Below are 25,466 nucleotides of genomic sequence, written 5' to 3' on the forward strand. Positions count from 1 at the left end.
AAGCATGCGCCATTTCACAAGTATTTCCGGTTCCTTTGTACACACAGATGAAAATTAGCAATATTATTTCAATATTTTCACTGAATACTCGAGAGATGATCAAAATTGCTTATATTCTCGTTCATAAGTAAGCATCTGTTGATGGCGGAAGACGTCTCCTCATATGAAAGTTGAAAGGTAATAGGTTATTTAATGGATTAACTAATGTAATACTAGTATACATGTAGACCATAACTTAAGATTAAGCAAGTGCGTAAACTTTGCCAAGCCCCATTCAAACGGTTTCGACCGTTAATTATCTCTGCAAATCAAATTCCATTATGTAGTTCACTCATTGATTGATAGTTTTATTTCATAAGTAGTCCAAATTCACAATAGAGTAAACAGTTAGTAAATGATGAATCATCTTACCTACATGTAATTGACAAGTCTTGACATCGTCTGGGTGATAGTATTACTGCAATCGATAGATAAGTCTGCTTTGCAGGGAACCAGAAATGATACAATGTCAGCCAGGTGTATAGGGCTAGTTAGGGAAACGATTATGAACTCATTTTCACACAAATCACTGGCTCACAACTGATCATATATGACCTTTCAATATTGTGTGCATAGTAATAGGGGGCTGTCGCACATCCAAGTACGCCTCTGACACACATGCTTCGACCACACACACCCTAGTCAGAACTCTCGTTAGTTCCCAATCATGACAGTATAGCTTTTCATCCTTGGTATCAGTCACCAATGGTTACAGCAGACCTGTCTGCATCTCCACCTTCAAGGTTACAGGCATTTTATATCCAGGATCGACCACTAGGATGTAGCGGAAGCACAGATGTATTCAATAACTCAACAAGGTGTTCCAATATTATACAACCATTTATGAACTGAACACAATGAATATATGTATGTATAACAAGGTAGGATCATAACATTAGTGCTGGCTTTTGAATATTAACGCTAATCAACTCCACTAAAGTACAGTATCCTAATGTAAACATATGTAATGTTATGTTACCTAACAACAGCACTGACTCAGTGTATACAGGTTTCCTATGGATGCATAAGTCCTAAGCCCCTGACTATTCCCTGGTTAAAACACATCCTATGGTTACGGTAACACTCTATACATGTGAGCTGCCATAGCACTACTGGGTACTAATAGCAGCACCACTACTGTAGTATTCTCCCCAAGAGAAGTAGATCAGTTCATTTCAAGACACTGAATCTCACAGAGATATGCTCTTTTATACTCTTTGCCTCGAGTCTAGCCCTTGCTTGTTTTCTGGTTCCTTTCTAGCTACCTCTTCTTCCCTCTCTCAAAGATTCTTGAGTCTAACACAGTCCTTTAGGCAATGTCCTACTTCCGGACAGAAATAGCAAGTCACTTTTTTTTTAGTTACATCCCCTGATTCCCCCCTTTTAAGCTTTTTGGAAGCACTTCCAATCTTTTTGTTGATAATTTGATTGATTCTAGACAGAGTCAATCTTTCCTCACCGTTCTTACTGGACGTAATGCTCGCCGTTTGTACAGCATAAACTCTTAGTATTACCATCACTAGAATGTTTCTTAGATGCACTACCTGACACTGCCTCAAACTCTACAACTGATGAATTGGCTTTATTTCATGCTTTAGGATGACAGTAGGTCCCCTTTTATTTTCATCTCAAAATCCCTTAATCTATTGATGAATTGATCTACTACACAAGTCTCTAGATATGTATAGGGCAATTCAGGATATTCTAACAATGCCAGTCTTCTTAAGGAATAGCCAAAATCATCTGGTTTTTCCTCCTCTCCCTGTTGTTTGGCCCTAAATTTACATCAATAGGCCACACTTCACTCCTTCTGGTTAAATCTCTGACCTAAAGTGTTTTTGATGGCCTGATAGTTTGGCAGCTGGCCATATGTAAGATTACTTCAGAGTCTCTGAACAGTCCCTCTGACTCATACATAATTGTTAAGCTTTCCTGATCTCTGTCCACTCAATCCATGCTGAGACTTGAAAGAAGTGTCTATAAGAGGTCATCATATTTTAATTTTATTAAAAGTTTGTATATTTGTGTATTTGCAGACTGCAGTACAGATTATGTGATTAACTTCCGAGGACAGATATGTCGTCAACTATTGTTGTTACACAGCTGGAGACGGAGCAGAATTATGAGTTAGAAAATGGGTAAGGCCAAGTTACATGGTTACATAAAAACCATAAGCATGATCAAGATGTATAGAGAGGATGGCTATTATGATCTCTTCCAGAGTTGTCATCCCTTAAGTCTTTCAATTTACTGTAGGACAATTGATATTTTCACTGTAAATATAAAAATGTCAGACCTTTTTATTTTCATTGGAGTGAAAATATCTCTTATATTTTCACTATAAAACCTTATATTTCACTGTGAAAATGTAATAGATATAACCTTGAGTATGAACCAATGGAATTATCCCATGTAACTTTTCATTGTTTCTGTTTTACTTATGTTTGTGTAACTGAAATTGTTTGAATATCATTTGACTTATTCTGCTGTAAGCTGATACAGTCAATACTAGAATATGTTCTTACATGTAACTATTGATATCTTAACAGAACGGACGAGGAAGATGAAGGAAGAGATGCAGAGTTGATTGTCTACAAAGATTGCTCTAAGGGACTAGGTAAATAACATAAGCTTATAGCGGATCTAGGATTTTGTCAAAGGAAGGTGGTGCCTATACAAAATTACTAAATTCTTTAAACATAACACATGAAACGTTTGTTATAACATATTTCATCATTTATTCATAGCTTTTGAAAGCACTAGAAAGTATCAGATGGTATAAAATGTGTTTCAGCTATCACTATAACCCAGTAATGACTTTCGACACCAAAATATCTAAAATATTAGCTGGAATTTGAACTGAAGGGAGTAATATTCCTTTATGTGTAACCTTTTTTCATTGATAACCGATATACAAAATGGAAAGTTGTACTAAGGTGGAGAAACAGAAAGGATAGCCTGGAACCACTATAAAGTATACAGTCCTTATCATTATACTGATACGTCTTCATAATCTTAAATTAAGGATGGTAGTTTCATTTACATTTGATAATGGAAAAATAGAAAATGACTAACTGGGAGCAGGCCTGTATCAACAGCCCTATTAATGCAGGAATGAGAGAATTACTTCCCTTAGTTTAACAGTCAGTAACCATTGCTTTGCTAAAACCTGTATCCAATTTCTATTCTATTAATAAGAAAAGTATTAACAACAATATTCAATGATACATGTACATACTAATTGCTCCACAGGAATTAAAATCTGTGGAGGATGTAGTGTTGATGGTCGAGAAAACAATGGAATATTTGTGAAAAGAACCTTACCAGGAGGATTGGCAGACATAGAAGGTATTTATCAAGTAACTGAATATATAATATATATCCCCTCTATCACCTACTTTTGCTTTCAATGTAATATATAAAGAAAATACAAATACTAGACTATAATGACACTGTGATATCATGTACTTTGTGTTTGAACATTTACTCTAATGTCACCATTAATTTCAATATTAATATTCTGTTAATATACTTGCATATCAACAGGACACCTGCAACATGGGGATCAGATACTAGAGGTAAATGGAGAAAGCCTGGAAGGTGTCACAAATGAAAGGTAAACTTTCATTTTACATAAAATCATGATATTGTTAAACAACAATTTGTAAAATCTTTTGCTTTAGGTTTTAGAGTTTAATCTGTATGGACTTAAGATATTTTTCATTATTGATTTTACATTACACATACTTACATAGAGTCATTGAAGACAGGGAGGTAGGTCTGGTTTTCTTTATAAGGTTAGTTCCTATCGTCAATGTCAGGAGAATGATGATACCATGCACATGGATAGACAATGTTATTGATTTTTTTTGTTATTTTATCAACAGAGCTGTATCAATATTGCGTCAGGCATCAGCTTCAAATAAGGTGGAAATGATCATAACGAATGATGAACAAGCCAGGTAAGTGAACACCTGCTTTAGATCTGAACAACACCATACTTTTGCACCAAAGAATTTACAAGTGAAATTTTTCATTTATTAGTACTTTCTTTCACATTTTGATAAGGAGTCATTTATTGATTTTACTAAAATTTATAATTTCTTTGTAGATGTGAAAAGTTAAATAATAGATTTGATGAGAATGTTTCAAAAACTATTGTACCACAGCTTTGGCTGGAATTGTACTTTGATTTTTTTCAGTCTACTATCTAGTGATAATAGAATAAAAGAAAACAAGTATGTGTTGATTGTTGATGCATAGAGTACTAGCAAACCAGTATTTATCCATTTCTTCCTTCCTGTTTCTGTTCCAGATTAGAATTTCAAGAGATAGTGGAGAAGCAAAATGGCTACAGTTTTCCTAGTACACCTGTGCCAACCGATACCCAGAGCAGACACAGCTCAAGGGCAACAACTCCATCAGGATATGGTAAAAGTCAAATTATGAATTATCAGGGATATAGTTATGTCAGAAGGACCAGAAAGTTGCCAACTGAAGGATTCTATAATTGATAAATGAAATGCTTTAGAACAATTATTAAACATTTGATTATAATGTAGTACCCGTAACCACTTAATCAGCATTGCCATATGACCTTAATCACTTTAAAGAATTCAGATTTATGACCTTTTTCATACAGTATGTAACACTATGTGAATTATATATGGATTTAGGGACAGACAGTTTTGGTATTTCTCCTGAGGTGAACGGTGTGAGTGAGTCTAGTAACATTAGCCCGAGGAACTCCTCTGGCTCCAAGATTAGTCCAAGGGAACCAGCTCAGATAAGGGAGGTAATTTGAACATTTTTTTTCCTACATGAACATCACTGTGTCATAGGCTTTTCATCACATATAGATGCAGTCTATGAATGATAATTATTAATAGTGGAAAACTGAAAAACTTAGTCTAAATGTTTCATTATCAGAGCTTTTCAACAAGAAGTATCGTCTATTATGTAATAATTTAGAAACCAAATTGATTTACAGAAATTACAGCTTACATATATTAGGACTTATTTTTTTTCTTAATTTAAAGAAATACTTATGATGTCCTGATAGCTATATAGTTTCATTATGTTCTGATGTTTATTTAATGGGCTTGATGTTTGCAACCACAAAGCTAGTACCAAGTGTTAAAGAAAGTTATATAATGTCCTGATACTTGATATCAACATGTGATCTTTGTTTCTTATAGAGATTGAGTGATCGAGGCCAGGACCAAGTAATGACTAATGGTGTGTCCTCATCACATCCAAAGGCTGCTGCCAGGAAGATGATACCAAACATGGCCTCAACACCACAGGTCAAAGGTCAGTAGGGTTTCAGCATATTATGTGGGAAATGAAAAATTGTATTGAAACGACTTGAAAACAAAATATTGATAAGACGATCAACAAATAATGATCTTTTCTAGGGATGACTGGTGCTGTTGAGATGTCTTCCCTTTTTGGAACAGAGGAGCCATCTCCTGTACAAGGAGTAAGTGCCTTCAACATGCCTGGATCACAGACTGATGTTGGAAACTCTCTCTTCAGTTCTCACCCTGGTGGTCATCAATCGAAGTCCAATGTCTTGTCACATTCTCGAAAGCTTTCACTGGATCCTCACGTCAGATTAAAGATAGAGAAACTAGAAGTGGTGAGACTTAGCAAACAGTCACTTAAAACTTACTTTCTTGCTGATTGTCGAGATTCACTTTCTCCCAAAATATTGTTTCACTGCAGCAACTTCATTTAAATGACTCTGCTTATGTGCTATTTGATATTTGTCCTTGAAATGCCAATATAAAACAAAATAAGAAGACATACATTTAAAGTCACATTTGTAAAATGAGTTTATTTCTTGATTGTTCCCGTATCCTGATTTTACTCCTCAACCGTAAGAAAGAATACAGTTATCATGAAACAAAATTCTTTTAAAGGTGTAAGTTGATACAAGTTTTTACTTTCGTAAGTTATATAAATTTGTGTTACAGGCACTAAGGTATTTAGGATTGGATCCAACACAGGAACAGCATAAGCAGATGAGAGAGCAACTTAGAATTGATGCTACAGGTTCTGTGAACTATGGAGGTAAGGATGTCATTCATAATTTAATACATTAAACCAGTTATGTCTTCTGTGTCCATATTTTCAGTAGTACAGTCACAGATTAACTAAATTGAAACGGTCTCTGTGAAGAAGCAATGAATGTGATGACTTGTCTGTTTAGATTTTGTGGCAGTAGCCAGGAAGGTGTTCCAGGTTGAGTTGGAAGAGAAGAGCATTGGTACAGGAGCAATGTTGTTTGCTTCTTGTGATCTCACCAATATTTTAGAACCACCAGCATTTAATCCTGAGGTAAACCATTATTTTACACAAAATTCAGTGTAGGCTTTTGTTTCTAACCTTTTAAGAAAGAAGAAAAGATATTTTACATTATCAGTTAAACATAAATAAGTGTAAATAAAATGTTTCACTCGTTTGATGGTTCAATACTCTTGTCAGAGTTAGATAGTGTGAAAATTTGTTTTAATATCAGAAGTAAAATTTCAATGTATATCAACTGCATGTATCTGTGATTTTACGTCGTTTTTTATAAGCAACCTTTTAGTCTCTAGCACTCTATCACTTCACTAAAGGGACAGCCCCACTAACTGAAGCTAGTTAGGCGACCTGTGCTCTCAACTTCTCAAATCTAATAGCAATAGGTTGAAACAAATGCATGGTACTGGTACTTGCTATTATGTCACATACTGCAAACTCACCTGGGTCATAGACTTCATTCCTTAAACATTATTATGTCACATACTGCAAGCTCACCTGGGTCAAAGACTTCATTCGTTAAACATGCCAACTGTGTTGGGAGTTATTTTATGATTAATGTGTTTCTGGTATGTCAGAACTTCAGAGTCTTACTAGTAACATAGTTTAATACAAAATTGAATTAATCTAACGATTGGATGAATTCATTTGGTGTTCAAAAGTGACATCAGTCTTTAACAAAGTTTGCAGTCCACCGATTTGAAATGAGAGAAATGTGTAACAATTGAATTGCCATGGCATGCAATTGTCCTTGTGACTGGAGCAAGAAAATTCAGACTTATTAGTGCCTTGGAAGGTTTCAGTTAGCCAAAGGAAGTGTATTTGTTAAGGCAAGGACTTGACTGTATTTAATGTATGTTTGACATTAATATGGACAATGCCACCAGACTTGGACCCACTATCTGATACCAAGTATAATCCAAGTGCTATGCCTACCTAGCTCTGTGTAACAGTTGGACAGAGCAGGAATAATCTCCCCCCCCCCTCACCAACTACTCCACCCTCACCCCTTTCTTGTTCATAAAACACACACATATATATAGCCATTCAACAACCAAGCCATCGTTTATGTGTCACTATTCAATATACTGCCAAAATTACTTTTCAGTTAAGTGTTATCACAGACTTTGGAGAAAACAACAATGAAGATCTGATAACACTTCAGCAGGAAAGAAATGAGCTCCGAGAGGAAGTGAAAAGATTGAAGGTGATGAAATAAGTTTTAGAAAATGTGACTCATCATGTAGGCAATGATTTTTTAGAGCTGTAATGCTCGGATTTATCTATAAAAGCTTTTCGAATTTCAATGAAGAACACTTTTATTTTAAGCATAATACTTCAGAACATGAACAACTTCACCACATTATTTTGCAGGCATTATTACAAGAAAAGGAATCAACCTGCTTCAAGGCAGAAGAGGATTTACAGAGCATCAGGAAAGTAAGTTTATCAGAAAATACATCATATATATGTGATTACACACGCACTGAAGTGTTTGATATGGGAGTATTTGATAATACATCATATTAGTTCTCAATGGGGTACATGGCTTGTTAGGTGAATTTGTACTGATATAAGGATATTTGATTGTTATGTTGGTCTAGAGCTGATACCGTTGTAGGTGCTTGATATGGTGGTCTGTGGTTGATAAAACTGGATTGCTGAATTGATTTCAAGGTTACCAGACACATATCAAGATGATACATAGATTCTGGGGTCATGTGTGAAGAAAACATTTTACAATACTGTGAGAAGTGTAGATTATTTTGATATTGTGTGGTACTGAATTCTGCTGAATTCACATTTTGCATCGCTACTGAGTTCAATTATTTCCTTTTAGATATTTTTTAGCATTTAAAACCTCATCATAAAAATCTATTGTAGTACTGATATTTGTGATGTATGTACATTGTCTGATTGTTGTTTTCTGTTAAAGAGGGCACAAGGAGCTATAGAAGAGACAAAGTCACTGAAGACCAAGGTCCAGCTGGCGGAGCAGGCTCAAAGGGCAGCTCGAAGTATGGAACAGGACTATGAGGAGGTTGTACAACTCCTGGAGAACGAGATCGCTAAACTGAAGACACATGTTAAAGGCCAAAATGTAAGTCATCTGAGGTCTATATGTAAATCAAGTCATGTTAGAAGTTACCAGCATGCTGATTTAATGATGGATCTGTCTGTGGTTTTTTAAAAAACAAAATATTTTAACAAAGCTGACATTGTGGCTATGATGGAATAATATCCTTAGAAGAGTATTTTTGTGATACCAATAAGGTCATGTCAGAGGTCAGAGTAACCGTAAACTGTCTTTCTATATTGAGTGTACAATAGGATCAAAGGGGGCTAAAGGCGTCCTTTAATCAGAATTGAGACATATATAACTAAGTATATCTTAAAGAAACTATGCGATGTAGGACATTTCTTTCACTGGTTGTTAGCTTTGGGCTTATCTCTACTTGCCCTTTAATAGAACTCTTTTGATTTTAAACATATTGAGTATGGACTGAATGACCAGAGGTACTACCTGTAGTGCCTTTATTATTGAAGTTTTAGAGAGAAAACCTTTTAACGGAACAGTACAGTTTTGCTATTTGTTTTCATGTCTGAAAATCATGCTTTGGTTGACATCAGTATAGTACGTTTTGAAAAAGGGTTACGTTTTCTGTGAAGTAATTCACGTACGTTCTTCTATTACTGAAAACCGTTGTTACATGCAGGACCAGAGCCCATCTATGCAGCAGAAGATTGCAGTGTTGAATTGTCAGCTGAAAAAATCTGAAGCTGGAAAGAAAGCTTACGAAGTATCTACAGAAAAACTTCTTCAATTTGCAGAGGTTTGTAGAATGACTTTAGTATGTTCTTGCTGTCATCACACTTTCTTCAGTGACTGTTTCAGATTAAACCCAGTATTTACACTATATTCAACACCTGATCTTTCACAAGCTAGTAGAATTATGCCAGGATTGAAATACTTGTAATGACATTTGTAGTCAAATTTTTGTTTTTCTTTTATACATTTCATGGTTGTTTAATATGATAATGCATTATTTATCTTGTTCCATCAATTTCTTTTTGAATATTCAGATTTGAGACTTCATAATACCCGTCAATAAATAGTAGACATGTCAAAATTTATTTATGGTTCTGGGGTGTTCAGGAATGGTATCATGACAAAGTGACTTAGAGTGTTTTTTTATTTGTAAGTTATTTGTAATGTTGGTTGGGTAGACAAAGGAGGATTTTGATGGAGGCATAATAAGGTCAGTTTATATTTGTTAATTCCTATGAGTATATGTGTTATAAAACTTTCCTTTCTGCAGCATGTTCATGAAACCATAACAGCTCAGGGCAACTCTCTTGGAACCAAGTAAGTCACCCTTTATCAGTAATACCAGTGATGGTGTGGAAAATTAATTTCTTTGAACATGTTTGATAAATCTTCTATCACTGTGAAAAGATATGTTTGATCTACACTTAGAAAGTTGATCCACAAAATTCATTTTTGTGTTGTTGTTTTACATGTTTATGTGTTAATGACTTCTCCTAATTTATCTCCTGCAACCAAAAGGACTTTAAATGTGATAAAAGTCCTTTTCTATTTCTCAGACCTTTGACAAAAAAACAAAAAAAAACAAGAAAATACCAACATAATTGTAATCCAAACTCAAATTTAAAAAAAAATAAGGCAAAAATATGAACAAAAGAAAGATTTATGCAAAGACTCCTGAAAAAGTACATGGGGAATAAAACCAGGTGTTCTGGAAGAGAAAGCGTCTTCTGCTTGTTAAGATAAATTTGTTTCTGCTCAGTCCATAGAGATGTCAGGTCAAATATAACATTCCTGATGAATTAGTTCCATGTCTTTTTATCTGTGGTTTCATTCATACAAATAAGTGCAGTTCAGAAAAAAATATGTGAACTCCATAAGTGTTACAAACTTAAAGAAAAGGCTACCAAAGTACCAGATACCATTTATTCATAATAAGCCCTTATTCAGTAGTCTGTTATAATTTATATATTAACAATATACTTGAATAAGGAGATTGATGAGCTGGTTTCCTGTGATTGAATACAAACTTTGTTAAGTAAATTACTGTCAGTGTGTTTACAGTATTGTGCTGCAAAATCAAGAGATAGACCGATGTAAGTTTGATTTCAAGTCTTCATTATTTTATACCTCCTAGATCACAAGGAGAGAATGCTAGAGGGAACAGGCCACCTGGCTATCTCGGGAAACATAAAAAGGCATCACCTAAAACACTTGCTGCTGAAGCTAAGGAAGTGGTCCAGGCTGTCCGGGCCATCATAGAGTCAGAACGTAAGTATTATGAATAAGATTTTCCAAACGCCATTTCAGTGTGGGACATTTTGGCGAAAAAACTAGAGAATAGATATCCAAATATTTACTTGTTGGTATGGTTAGAATTTTTTTTAACTTGTAGCAAGAGGAAAGGGGGAGGGGTTTGGTATTACCTATGCCAATTCTGTCTTGTCATTTGCTGTCTCATTGCCCACGTCCTTTGACGTTCCAAATACCATGTCATCACTTTAGCGAATTCATTTTTTTCAGGAACTTTCATTAGAGTTCCTAAAAAGGTCAAGTTTTAGAACATGTTGAAGGAGTTTTAGTGTTCTGAGGTCAATGTAGTCAGTATAATATGCAGATCATTGCAGTCATGTCTCAAAGACATGTTATAGAAAAATGTAATTTAAAAACAAATACTTTACAATCAGGGTTGACATATGCTTAAGACTTTGTTTTACTTTTCAGCTTTACCGTATGGCTGGGAGGAAGCCTACACGGCAGATGGCATGAAATACTACATCAAGTAAGACAAGTTTTATTAGTATTAAACATAGTTTATTGTTGTTTAAATATGCCCTTTGAAAATATTTTACATTTTTTTGACAAAAAGCTTTTGTTGTAAATAGGCTTTGGAAACCTGATGTCGATGCTCTGATCTCTTATTTAATTATTAATGTAAATACTTTAGACATTCTGTATACAGCATTGATAATACATGCAAGTACATTAAAATTTACTTCCTATGTATTTTCAGTCATATTACACAAGTAACAACATGGTCTCATCCGAAGTCTGGAGTACAGCAGTTTGACACTAAACAGGAAAATAAAGCCAGACAGAAGGTTCCAGAACCTCCAAAGCTGTCGTAATGTCCAAAGGCCTTCAAGTCTTCCAAGTACTCACAGAATCTGACGACCCAGGAATCTCCCAAGTCCTCAAAGTATCTAAAGGTTCTGGAATCTCCCAAGCTGTCAAAGTTTTCAAAGGCCTTCAAGTCTTCAAAATCCTCACAGTATCTGACGACCTAGGAATCTCTCATGTCCTTGTACTATCTGAAGGCCTTGGGATCTCCAAAGTCTTCAGTATCTGAAGTCCTTCAAATCTCCCATGTCCTCATAGTTTCTGAAGGTCCTGAAATCTCCCATGTCCTCACAGTTTCTGAAGGTCCTGGAATCTCCCATGTCCTCACAGTGCCTGAAGGTCCTGGAATCTCCCATGTCCTCACAGTGCCTGAAGGCCCTGGAATCTCTCCTGATACCCATATGTCCTGGAGAAGGTGCTAACCTTGTATACATCACTCATCGACCACTGGTCCATTATCTTTGACCAATGTCCTTACAAAGGATCTGATGAAAACTTGTGTACTGTGTAACATTATCAGTAACTTATAACCAGGTTTACATATTATCATGTATACCCTTGATACTTGTAACTCCCTTCTAAGTCATTTATAAACTCCCGACCTCTCAGGCCATTATGGTTAATCTGCAATGGTATTTATACACAAATCTGTGGATCCACCCTGGTGACTGGCTGAAACCAAAGAGACTGTTAAATCTACTGATGACTGTGTATGGATCATTTCTGATTCATTGTAATGTTTGTTAGTCTCTGATATGTAATCTTGTAGTAAGGAACTGTTGGTGACTGTCAGTATCAAAAGATAGTGAGAATCCACTTAATACAATGGTTGTGTTTTAGATGTTTTTATACATGGATATGATTTGAAGCCATATTTATTAGCATTAATCGTGAGGTTAGTAGTCTTCCTGTCTGATTTCTCACGGTGTATGTATTTACTTTGTGAGGAAAGAATCTGTTTAAAGCAAATTTTTTTGTGAAGTAATATTCTGATCTTGGTTGAGATCGATTGGATTATATTAGACAATGGTGTCTATGTTTACAATGAATTGTTTTAGTGAGTTGAGTTTTGGAGTAGAGAAAATTAACAACATGCACTCGGTTAGTAACATTTGGTTGTGGAGTTGGTATAACACAGTAGCTTCATCAGTACAAATTATCTACTGTCACTGTTCTTACTGTCTGCATAGCTACTTTAAACATGAAGCCTATTTCTACATAGTGAGATTGCAGTTTTGAGGTAGTTCATCCTTGTGTGCTTATACCTGTATGGTCGTGTGTACAGTGTGCTGTGAGGGATGTATAGGTGGGCCATTGTGCCCACATGAATGGTTATACATGTATCTGTGTGCAAGTTCTGTGATAAAAAGGCTAGTGATTTCAAACTATTTATATATGCATTTGTATTCAAAATACTATATATCTTTTGTATTAATCAAAATCTTAATATCTCCCTTTTTAAAATTTTCAATAACGATATGATTTTAGCTGCATTATCTTAAAACAAGTACTTTTTCATGGCTAGCTGATAGGGATGAATTTAATGTAAAGAAACTGACAGTTAAGCAGAGAATTTTCCTTACTATGTACAATATGTACATTTTTTATATTATTTTTATTGTTTCACAGAGTTGAAAATATTTACTATATGACAACCATACTGCCATTTGAACAAGTTTTGCCAAACGTTGCTACCCTTTAAAATCAATGTTTTTCAAATTGAATATGTAGTGTACTCCACAAGCACAAGGATAGTTTTTGGTAAAAACTTAATTTTTACTTTGGAAGGTGGGGTGTATTACAAGCTTAGGGTAAGTCTGCAGTTTAATCCAGGTGGATGTTTTGTGATTTTTAAAAACATTTTTTTAAAATATTAGTTTATCTGAGATCTCAAGACCAAATTCCTGTGGTTAGAAATGAAAGCGGTCTGAATAATGGAGGCTGCAGTTGTTTGATTTTTTTATTTCTGTGATTATGGTAAACAGATTCTGTTGTTCTGTATTGTATAAAAATTTAGCTCAAGATAATCATTTTCATAAAAATGTTAAAAATACGGATTGAAAAACAAACCAGATGCCACCTTTCAAGGATATTATCCAAATCATTATATTGGGAACAATTCCAGCTTTACATGTTATTTTTGCATAATTTTCTAACATCGAGTCTGAAAGATGCTGAATGTAAGTTATCATAGCTTGTTCCAAATTTGTGGTAAAATATATTTGTAAGTTACATAGTTAAAAAAAGAATATTTTTGTTTGTAGAACAAAAGCAAATGAAAGTTATGAACAGAATATAAATCCACTGGATACAAAATAAGTATGTATTTTTCTTTTCCAAGTAAGTGTTCTAAGTATTGTTTATGTGAGTTCTTAAAATAGATCTGATGTAATGATTGTAACTGTTGACATAACCTTAAGTGTTCTTAATAACTATACAACGAAAATAGGAACAGTTTTACTTATTACTCCAGATCATTATGAGATACAAAATATTTGAATAACAGTTAAATATTTATGGTAGGTCCATGACAACACTTATAGTTTTTAATGGCAAATGTCGTCATGTTTGACTGATTGTCCAACAGTATTGAAATATCAATACATTTTGGTAGGTAAAAAGTATCAAGCAATGCTGATGTACTAAGTATATTCTGTCAATTTTGAAAGTGAATATTAATTAGTAGATCCTATTGAAAAAGGATTCAGGACAAAGGTTATCTTTGTCAGTCAGTTGTCACTGTGTTTGACCAATATCTGTATGATCAACTGATGAGACAATGCGGGTCATTTAGGTTATTTTATTATTTTTTTGTGTTCATAGTGTACTACAAATTTTACAATATTTTTATACACATTCACAATTCCTCTCTCCAGTATTATTTCTGAAATCCTTTTTTTTCTGTTAAAATCCACAACATTTACGTGAGTGTACCTGGTTTACATTACAGTTAGTAACATAACAGTTATAACATCTATAATAATCCAGTTGTGTTGTACAATCTTGGTGAAAATCAAGGCCAGTAACTCTTACATACGACAGACTATAAATGCTTCAGTCCCTGATGTTAAAGTCCTGTCTCTTTCACTGTCATTAATTAAAATTGTCATAACCCTGTTTCATTCACTGTCTGTAGATACAGATGCTGTAATACTGTCTCTCTACCTGCTAATATTACAACATTTTACTGCAAACTATTCACTAGTTATCCATTTAATATTCATCAATTTTGGTAAAGTTTGCATCATTTTCCTTTCTCTTTCATCCAGAACATAACATTTAGTATAGTGTTTACAGTAATATCACAACGTAACATACAGTGACCTGTTCAGCAGTGACATTAAAAATCAATTATCAAGATCAGATGTTTGTGTAGGGAAAGTACCTCTAAACATATAAACAAGATGGATGTTCAATAATTTTTTGTTTAATAATTGATATGGAAAACATTTATGATTTTTAAAAAATTTTCTTATCACTTCATTACATACTTAATCACTTGTTAAATGGAAAATCACATCTACCCATGAATCAGATTATTCATAATACTTTTATATAGCTATATATCTATGATCATCAAGACTAAATCTGTTGAAGATTAAGTCATTCCATTGTTGTGTAAGAGAGTTCCTCATCATTTCTGGATGAAACGTTTGTCATATTGCCTAGCCATGTTTTGCCATTATAGATTTCATGTGAGTATCACGATTGCAAACTGCCATTTTATGTGTAGCAATACTGATCGAGGATACTCCGTGTGACTCCATATGATATTACTACATACTGAATGTAGAGTTATTTATAACGTCTTCAGTTGTTTAACATTGGTTATCCAGAAATTTGTTAAACTTGGTGAATGTTACAGCATTATTTAACCTGATTTTTTTGGACATCATGGCTTTATATCATTCCTCTATCAAAGTGCTAGTAATATTAAAGGTAACTGAAAATGTCTTCTGTTTAAGTGAGATTTATAATTCCTGATCTACACTACGTGTACATGAACTTTGCCATTGCTGTGTGTTTAAATGGAGAATCAGCTGATGACAACGATAAATCATGTAAATTTAACTTTTGACGTTTGTGTCTTAAAAGCCAGAGAAGTTTCCTTTCACAGGTGATGGTAAAATTTTGTATAAGATTATTGTGATTTGTAGAATTTCATAACATTTTCCATTCCCTCGTTGTAGCTTCAGTACAGGCCTATTTCCTGTCTACAGCTGTAGCTTCAGTACAGACCTGTTTCCTGTCAACAGCTGTAGCTTCAGTACAGACCTATTTCCTGTATACAGCTGTAGCTTCAGTACAGGCCTACTTCCTGTCTACAGCTGTAGCTTCAGTACAGACCTGTTTCCTGTCAACAGCTGTAGCTTCAGTACAGACCTATTTCCTGTATACAGCTGTGGCTTCAGTACAGGCCTACTTCCTGGCCACAGCTGTAGCTTCAGTACAAGCCTATTTCCTGTCTACAACTGTAGCTTCAGTACAGGCCTATTTCCTGTCTACAGCTGTAGCTTCAGTACAGGCCTATTTCCTGTCTACAGCTGTAGCTTCAGTACAGGCCTACTTCTGGTCCACAGCTGTAGCTCTTGACAATGACATATATATAAGTCATATTTTACTGTATAAATGATTGTAACAGGATTGTTTTTCATTAATCAATACTCATGGTGTATGTATATTATAGTATTAAATGCACCATAATCGTTTATATACATATATCATCTTGTATGAACTTTGTCTTCCTTAAACTTTGGTTGATCAGGTAGAATAGTGAAGTATGTGGATATATACCACGTTTTCTTACAAGTTTCTGTTTTACTGGTTAGGCTGATTTTGTTTAGTTTTAGAATGCTAAACATTGTTGGTATTGGGATCAAAAGTCAGAATTTGTGCAAGTAAAATGTAAGGCAAGAAAATTTTCATTTCATCATGTGACCATAACCTTGTATTAAAGATCTGCTAGACTCATGTAATGGTCACCTGTTTTATTATCTTACAACTTAACTGTGGTGTGTGAGATAATCAAATTATATTTTTTCTGATTTCAATTATAGGCACAGGTATTTATTATGATATAAACCTGTTGCTTCACAGCTCTGGTTGATTTTTTTCTCCAAATTTTATATTTGATATCATTTACTTTCATTTATCTCAGAAAAAAATTGAACAATAGTTATCTGTCAGTCACTTGCCGACTAGTAATTTATCAATAAAATAATATAAAAAAATTCTTTCTTGAAAAAATTATAATCGTTAGGAAATTGTATTATATACTCAAATTAATTCCAATGAGTTATTAGTAAACTAGATGCCATACTAAAATGATGTCATACTTATATACAGATGTATAATTGTAGAACTTATAAAGTAATGGTAGTGTTAATTGTCAAATATATTTGCTTTATAACATCTCTTTACTGGTTGAAACTGACCTCCTGGGATTTATAATTTTTTTTTTATAATTTTTTTTACAACAAAAAAAGATAAGAGAAATTGAATGAAATTAACTTATTTCTCTTGAAATTGCATTGGAGCATGTTTTGTGATAAATACTGTACATTATCATGAAGATACAAATATCACATAGGAATGCATAATTGCATTTCATCAAAAATTATTGGTACACATTTGATAAAGATTTTGAAGGATGAGACTAGAACAACTTCAGTACATATGTTTTAACAGAAGGAATTTTTTTTATTAATGAACAAATAAATTTGATTTGTTTATTTTATGTAAAAGTTAAAATGTCTTATGAACATTCATATGTTTGCAAGTTTGAGAATAATTTTTCCCCAGTTTTAATGTGATATAGTTTTGGCTTTCGATCACATTTTTAGGTTAAATCTTTTGAAATGTTTGTTTTATTTTGATGCGAATCAGATATGAATTTAAAACCAAATTTTGATATTTTTGATATTTTGTACCATCCAAAGTACTAAACGTATATTCAGTAGAAATGTTTATTTCCCGAAACTAACAAGTTAAAGTTGAGTATATATCTTCCCGTCCACAACTACGCAGGTTGTATTCTCATATTCATAAAAGCAGGTAAAAGAGCAATAAAGTACTTTTGTATATTTGTTTATTGTTTTGTAGTTCATTTTTGACTGCTTACAACAGCTGACTAAGCCTCAAAGGTTTTCTTAAATGAATAGGGTGCATAAGTCACGTCACATGATCTATGAGATTTTATGAGATTTTTACACTTCTGGGTACAACAATACCATAACAACAGCAACAACAATGGCACTTTTGATTTCGTACTGGGCCAACTATGTGAATGACCAGAGTAAACTCACTTGGAAAAGCGAAGCATCTGTCGAAAGTGGCAGAGTGCTTTGCTTCGTAATAGATGAGATGCGGATGGTATCAGCATGCGTGCAAGCATCAATGAAAGACACCTCATACAGTGTTCAGGTGAATTGGTAATATTTCCTCAAATTCACGATTTACGCTGTTCGCAAAAACTATATATCCGATAAGTATTGGTGTTTTATGTAACTTCTTTCACATCTGACTTAGAATTCAGACTGGCAGATGTGATTTCTTTATCGCCTTCTAGAACTCTATACAAGAATATATTCACCGATACATGTTATCAGGTTATTAATCTGCTGATCAGTACTACATGTACATATACAGTAGGTCCTGTAGGCAGAAAAACATATTTATATCGGTTCAATAGTAATTGGCCAGTGTGTTTTGACAAATATTTTTCTTTACCAGTTTTTTTTTTTTTTTTTGACACACAGATCTTTTAATAAAAACTGTATAACCAGTTTTAATTTTTATAATTAGTTCAATATTTTCCCTTGTAGATCTTCCTTGATGATGAAGACAATAGTGCAGTTAAGGCAACATCATGTCAATGCCCGATGGGGAAAAATAAATATAATTAAAAGATGTGTTTCAATGTCTTTTCCAGATATTGCCTTCATGAGATATGGTAAAAAGATTTCACAGGTATACATGAGATTAACACTCAATGTCACCCCCACTCCTCCCAACCCCCTCAACAGAAAAAAAAAAATTCCTTAAACTTGAAGCAAAACTGGTACATTGTGAACATCATTTCAATGCCAGTATTTCAATTGCATATTGCAACATAATCCTTTATCACGAATCAGTATGCTCTAGTGACAGTTACACTTACCTTTGAATCAATTCTTTCAAAAAAAATCTACATTAGTTAAATTGCACTTTAATCAAGGATTGACATGTATAAACTCTAAACATAACACATATGAACTTCAAAACCGAACTGACAAAAAAACCCCAAAAACATGACCATTTAGCGAATTACAGCCCCTCCCCCTCTCTTCTAGAGATGAAATTACATACTTAGAATACAACTGATGAAGTTATACATGCCAAAATGTTGGTCACAGTGACCTAATTCTGATATGCAACACACTGTCTCAGGAGGTGAACCATTATATGGTGTTATTGAAAGTACTCCTACTCTTTTTAGAGTAGGAAATATAGCACGGACAGGATAATGTTTGGTGGGGATTAAAAACTAAACAAAAAAAATAATTTTAGCATAACTGAACATAAATTATGAGTCAACCAGTGAAACATCCTAATTGTCCAAGTTGCTGATAAAGATATGATCTGTCATCATCAGTGACAGACCTCTTCAGTGCTCTGAGTAATCACATTAATTACATTAGAAAATGTTCATAACAATTTGATACAAAGAGCAATAATCTTACATTGGCTCTTTCTTAAAACTTTTTTATTTCAATAACAAAAAGATTTTGATAATCACCATAATTTATTTCCCATTAAGTATACCATATTTCAGTAGCATTTAATCGGGTGTACATGATGGGACACATACTGGCAATATAAACTTTTTAAAATGTAACAACACGAATAAATTTGCAGGAAATAGATTTAATATCACCACTGGCTTTTAAAAGTGTAAGTTCAATTGTATATAGATATAAGACTTGATTCTTTTACCTGTATTCTGGTTGCTTTGGGGGATATAATTCACTCATTGTCAGTGTAGATTTTGGAGGTATGTACTGAGAATAAACACCATTTTTTAAATAAAAAGTCGTCAAAACACAACATTACTTTTTTCTCGCTTTTAGTTACTCTTCATCATCAAATTGGCATATCCTTATTGGATAATAATATCAAACAAAAAAATTTTGAGGTAGAGATGTCACTGGTGTGCTCAGCAGTAGAAAATATTTGGATAATGACTTACAGACATGACCATACCGTAAAATTAGTGAATAGTACACATATTGCCCACTTGTTTGTCTTAAAGAGAACACTGACCTATGTGGCATTGAAAAGAGTTCCTTTAAATAGTTATTGCCATTCGGTTTTTGAAATTGAATTTTCCCCCCATAACCCTGTTGTATCTGGATTTGCTGAACAGATATGTGTTGGGTAATCCAAAATGCATTTCTCTGCACATCTTTGTGAATATAAGGAAATAGTTCATTAAACAATGCCAAGAGTAAAATCTTTGAATTCAGCATATAACCTTCGATAATTGCTTGTTAAGAACCTGATTTTACTCCAGTGTATTGTGTATGTTGTACCATGGTTGTGTACAATATGGTGTCAATGGAAAGGGCACATATTTTGATGCTTATAGAGCACGCTCCATTCAGAACAATTCATGCAGTGCTTTTTAAGAAATAGTGATAGCAATTCTAACTGTCCAAATGCAAGATGGCAGACTATTGGCAATTCTGCAGTTTGAGTCTCAATATTAGATGGACAGAACTAGGGACAAAAAGGAAGCTTCATATCAATTTCAAATCTGAATTTGCAAAAGTCATTGGTTGGATATTTCAGCTACCAGTTTGTCAAATTCCCTAGCTAGCTTTTTCCCAATACACTGTTTCTACAATGCATGTTTTTTCATCCATTTTTTTTTACATCAATTTATAATCCTAACCACTATGTTACCTTGATGTAATTTATAAAATTTCAACCCAGCTATACTCAATCGGCTACTATTCTGGGGTACTTGAATTTTATAACTATATAAATTAAAATCAATTTGTCAACGTTTATGACAAAAACTTAATAACCAAAATGTCCTGGCCCCTTCCTCCATTAAAAAGATAACAAAAACAATTCTATATGGAGATAAACAAGTTAGTTTTATTCATTAAAGTACTTAGTTTGCTGAAGTTATGAATAAAATTTCAAATTAATTTCATTTACATAAGTTTAAAGGTCTTGGGTTACAGCTAATTGCCAGTTTTCAAATTCTGTTCAAATTTAAATGCAATGTTCAAACATGTGATCATAATATTCCTGTTCATCTTGAATACTTAAACTTTCTGAGCAAACAGTAAAATTCTTGACATGGGTATTAACGCTAACTCCTTAGTTTTAACTACAACTCCTTCCATGTAGACAGGTTTCTTTCTAATATAAAGTATAAGAGCATGGATGTAATGTGATGATACGTTTCCAACAGCTCTGCACAATGATTCTACAGAAAGTTTCACAAGATTTAAAAAGTTCATAAATAGTGAAAGAAGTTTTAATATTAAAGGCACTATACTGTATTTCCTTGTCAGGAATTAAATAATTACCAGGTATAACATCCCGAGAAATACAAAAAGTTATCCCTATTGACATGAGTAAGGACAGATCAACATGTAAGAAGTTTGATGTACATAAGACTGGAAGATTTGTAACATTCTTATTTTCTTGCACTGTTTTTGCAGCAAACACCTTGTATCCATATAAAGCTGTATATTATTCATGAAAGTTTAGAACAAAACTAAAGAATGTAGAAACAACTTATTACCTGATACATCATTAGAAGTATTTTACATCCAAATACAAATATCTTCATGTACTCAACATATACCAACTCCATTTCCCCATGTTTACTGGTATACTCATTGACACTTGAATTAATACAAAATGTTAATTGACTATTTTGTCAGCTAAAATTGATCTTGAGAGGCATATTAGGCCAGTACTTTGGCTGTAGTATATCCATATTGCGATCATAAGACATCTGCATTGCTGTTTCCATGCCGTGCACCATCGCTGCACCTTTCCCATACAAAAGAATCATTTCCTGTGTCCTTCTAGCACCTGGTCGCTCATGTGGTGCAGCAGTTGTTGGGGCTTTCTTTGTCAGTTTGGCTAGAAAGAAAAAAAAATTGGTAAAAATATTGGCTGATAGAGATATGTTTTCCTCGTTTACAGCTGTTTAGATTGAATCAATATATCTAAAAAAAACCCAAAAAATTATGATAATGGACATAATAAATTTCATATCTGATTAAATCAATATATCTAAAAAAAAAAAAAAAAAAAAAAATATGATTCTGGATATATTAAATTTCAGACCAATAGGTGTTTGGTAGATCTTAAGTTGACTTATGCGACGGGACCAAGTCAATTGTAATTTACTGACATGGCCTTTTGCTCTGTTATTATCACTGGACATGTTAAATGACAGACCAAGAGATTTGAGTCTCATTACATTATCATTCTTCATGATATACTTTCAATATCATGAAACATTTTTATGCCTAAAAAGCTGCATCCTACTTCTGAAAATTTAGAAACACTTAAAAGGTAGAAAAAAGCAATCCTGCATATTATATGTAAAGAAAGAATAGACTTTCAATGATGTCTTAAACATTAAACCCCATTGCATAAAATACAAAACATATTAGAGTGAACAAGAGAAGTAATTATGACAAGGGTCATTGTAGAAGATTTTGGAGTTTCTTTGCTTTTTATCAAAATCTGTCCATATTTATTCAAGTTATTCAGGGTACATGGTAATAAAACTACAAAAACCATTGAACAGACAGATGGAGCATGGACAAAACTTAATTTAATAGGCCAATAAACTGATGGTTGTAGGCTAGAAATAAAATAACTGTGAGCAATACATTGGTCCGAAATAAAAAAAAAAAAAACTCATCAATTTATCAATTTGTCTCGGAAATTAAAGTTCTACAGTGTAGTATGTAACTGTAGATCTATACATTTATGCATTACTTACACAACTAGACCAATGTAGTATATAACTGAAATATAGATATATACTTTCATCAAAATCCAATGAAAATGGACAGATGGACAGATATATTACACACTAAAATAAGTTTGAAGTTGTTAAATGTGAAACTCAACATATGCTTATTATAAGTAATCTACAACTTAAACCTGATAATTTAAAATTATCAAGGGAATTAACTGGACTTTCCACCTGTATGTGTAACCCAAAAAAAAATGTGTATGGATACTATAAATGCCATTTTGCAATGGGTAACAAATACTAATGTCAACTGTTTCATCAACTGGACATATTCTGTGCATTGAAGTACAGTAACACAAACCTCCTTCCAAATCAAGTCTACTGTCTTCTTGTAGTTTCTCTGTCTTCTGGGCATCTGGAAGTAGAATCAATTACACTGTTAATAAAATTATTATTAAATTATGGATATTAAAAAACTAGGTATGTGTGTAACAGCAATGAAAACCTATATATACTGAAAATCACAAAACCATGAAAATATTTTAAGTCTCAAAATTTTGCTACCAATCAATCATAAACACTTATTTTCATTATTTCTGTAATATGGTTACGTATCTGATTGTGTGTCATACCTCTTTCCTTTTTGTGTTGCTCAGATTTAGCAAAGAATTCAACCATGTCATCTGTAATTTCCATTTCAAAGACTTCACTTTCACTGTCTGACCCATGTTGTGTTTCCTGACTCGTCGAATCTTTGTCCCCTGTTGAAATTTGTCCATTGCTGTTCCCTTGGTGATAAGCACCCCTTCGCCCTCGCCCGTTTCTTCTTGGTCTATTTTTACCTCTTTGTCTGCCTCCCATGTGATATGGATTTTCTCGAGGAGGGAAGCCAGAATTTGGCCATTTGTAGGAGAGTCCAGTCCCTGCCCATGGCATGCTAGCCATAGAGAAATGACCACCAAGCGGATAGCCTCCCATGCTTTGTTGTGGTTGAGCCATTCTTTTTGTGACACTGTTGTGTCTATTAAACCATGCCATACAGTGATAGTAATGTTTCCAGTAATTATTGAAACACGGCTGCAAATACCAATCTGGTTTGTCACAATTAGGAATACTTTTTTTAACTTTTGTGCTTGTTAAAGTCTCATCTTTAATATTTTCTTTATCTAAACTTGAAATACTTAAGTCAAAATCTTGAGAATCACTCTTTGATAAATCAAATGAAAGCGAGTCTTGGTCCATTTCTTTCATTTTGGAATGTCCATTCACTTGACAAATTGTATCCTCAAGCTGTGATTGGCTATCACTCTGTGATGTCACACTGGTGACTGTAGATGGATCAGAATCTGTACTTGTGATATCAAATGTTGATGAATCTGTTCCAGAATCACAACCATTAAATTGTCCATTGACTTCTTTTGTTGCCATAGTTTTTATAGAATCAAACTCAGTCAACAGCAGTTTTATTCCTGTAAAAAAAAAATTAAAAAAACAAATTAACAAAAACTCTACACATGGCCTATGTTGGTTACCCCTTTGTTATCTTAAAGTGCAAATGTTTCTGAAATGCCTATTTGTTGGGTTATCTGCCCTGTGAATAGTCAGAGTGGTAGCTGCAGGAGACTACATCACTGAGCTTCTTTTGGAAGGTTGTTGTTAGCTGTAATGAGAGAAATTGCTGCCTTTCGAGTTAACCATATCTGAAGTCAGTTTAATAATTAGTTTCTTTTCCAGAAATTTTGTTAGCCGTTGTAACCTACATCTGGTCTTGGTAAAAAATGCATTTAATAAATAAAACTTGCTGTTTTGAAAATAATTGTAATGTTATATCTATAAAATTGTTTCAAATTATTCTATATATCTGTCTTGAAATCTTTGTTTGTATTGAAAGCATGTCAAAGTCTCAAATGTGATCTTGAGTCGTAGCCACCAAAGATAACAAATGTCAAAACTAGTGCCCTTTGATTATTTACAGAATTTGAAATAGAGGAAACTTAAATCTGCTATGTGATATCTTTTCTTTTCACTTTCACTTCAGTTTTGTGTCTTACTCGAAAGGCAGCTTTTGGGATAAAGTGCCCAAGGAAACAACTATAACAGCACATGCTAGTGCATAATCTCAGCTTCCATAATAAGTCACAGAGCTATGACCATGACCCCTCATGGTCACTGTATCAACAAATGCCTTGAGATTATCAGAGACACAGTGGTCGTATTGGGCTGGTGAATGAAGGGTTGCTAATTTTCAACAGTGCTGAATCCATTGACAAGAGAAGTCACTCTCTGATTAGTCAAATCAACTCAGATGTAAGGTGTATGTGGTTGTGCAGTTTTAGATTTGATATTAGTAGGGAAAGGCACTACTCCTGGCTGTATGCTTCCAGGAGAGACGGGAAAGATTATGGCTGGCATCAGGAGTCCTGATGACCGTGTACTGCTTTAAGGTAGTTGTGATAAAGAGGTTAAGAACCTCAAATATTCATTATTAGTAGTAATTTACCAAGAGAACAATAATCGAGCAGTCTTTCTTTACTTCTGTCGCTAACTTGGCCTCATCCTTTCACAAAAATGTCCCAGAGCATGATACTAAGAAGGTTACAGCAATCTCCAGCCTTTTGTCCACTTTAGTTCCGATAGTGTTCAGTATTCTGATAGGCAATATTGGGGGTGATAAGGATTTTTTTCTTTTTTTTTCCCTGAAAATGTTATAAATTACCTCAGAATCCAACCCATTCTCTTATAAAATCCCACCCCTAAGTCTTTCCGACAGACCATCCCCGCTACCAAGCCTGCAACAACAAAATTTATTGAATGTGTTCAGTACAGTAGATATGTTATCTCCATTCTGTATTATACACTGTATAAGAATATATTATCCTAGACAACACTTTGGACAGTGTAAACGATATGTGTGATATCTAAGGCACTACTAAGTTATCTGTTGACTAGAAAAAACAC

The 25,466-nt window shown here is 33.8% G+C and overlaps 2 protein-coding genes across 2 annotated transcripts; one reads left to right on the plus strand and one right to left on the minus strand.

The window, feature by feature from the left end:
• The first annotated feature begins 89 nt into the window (after window positions 1-89).
• On the plus strand, window positions 90-13,339 carry LOC132546170 (syntaxin-binding protein 4-like). Its single transcript, XM_060209878.1, has 20 exons — window positions 90-177; window positions 2,076-2,177; window positions 2,589-2,656; window positions 3,292-3,387; window positions 3,586-3,655; window positions 3,927-4,001; window positions 4,355-4,470; window positions 4,716-4,834; window positions 5,238-5,352; window positions 5,457-5,680; window positions 6,018-6,114; window positions 6,254-6,381; window positions 7,454-7,552; window positions 7,720-7,785; window positions 8,282-8,446; window positions 9,063-9,179; window positions 9,666-9,712; window positions 10,530-10,663; window positions 11,117-11,174; window positions 11,406-13,339. The coding sequence occupies exons 2-20, from the start codon at window positions 2,116-2,118 to the stop codon at window positions 11,518-11,520; spliced, it is 1,971 nt and encodes a 656-aa protein (XP_060065861.1). The 5' UTR covers window positions 90-177; window positions 2,076-2,115; the 3' UTR covers window positions 11,521-13,339.
• Window positions 13,340-20,865: 7,526 nt separating this feature from the next.
• LOC132546172 (gem-associated protein 8-like) lies at window positions 20,866-25,019 on the minus strand. Its single transcript, XM_060209880.1, has 4 exons — window positions 25,009-25,019; window positions 23,141-23,977; window positions 22,870-22,923; window positions 20,866-21,658 (listed from the first exon to the last, which is right to left on the minus strand). Exons 2-4 carry the CDS (start codon window positions 23,934-23,936, stop codon window positions 21,450-21,452), a joined length of 1,059 nt encoding a protein of 352 aa, XP_060065863.1. The 5' UTR covers window positions 23,937-23,977; window positions 25,009-25,019; the 3' UTR covers window positions 20,866-21,449.
• Window positions 25,020-25,466: the final 447 nt, after the last annotated feature.

Source organism: Ylistrum balloti, unplaced genomic scaffold (assembly GCF_031769215.1).
Source record: "Ylistrum balloti isolate Yb309-2 unplaced genomic scaffold, AGI_CSIRO_Ybal_v1 Utg369876, whole genome shotgun sequence".
Taxonomy (NCBI): Eukaryota; Metazoa; Mollusca; class Bivalvia; order Pectinida; family Pectinidae; genus Ylistrum; species Ylistrum balloti.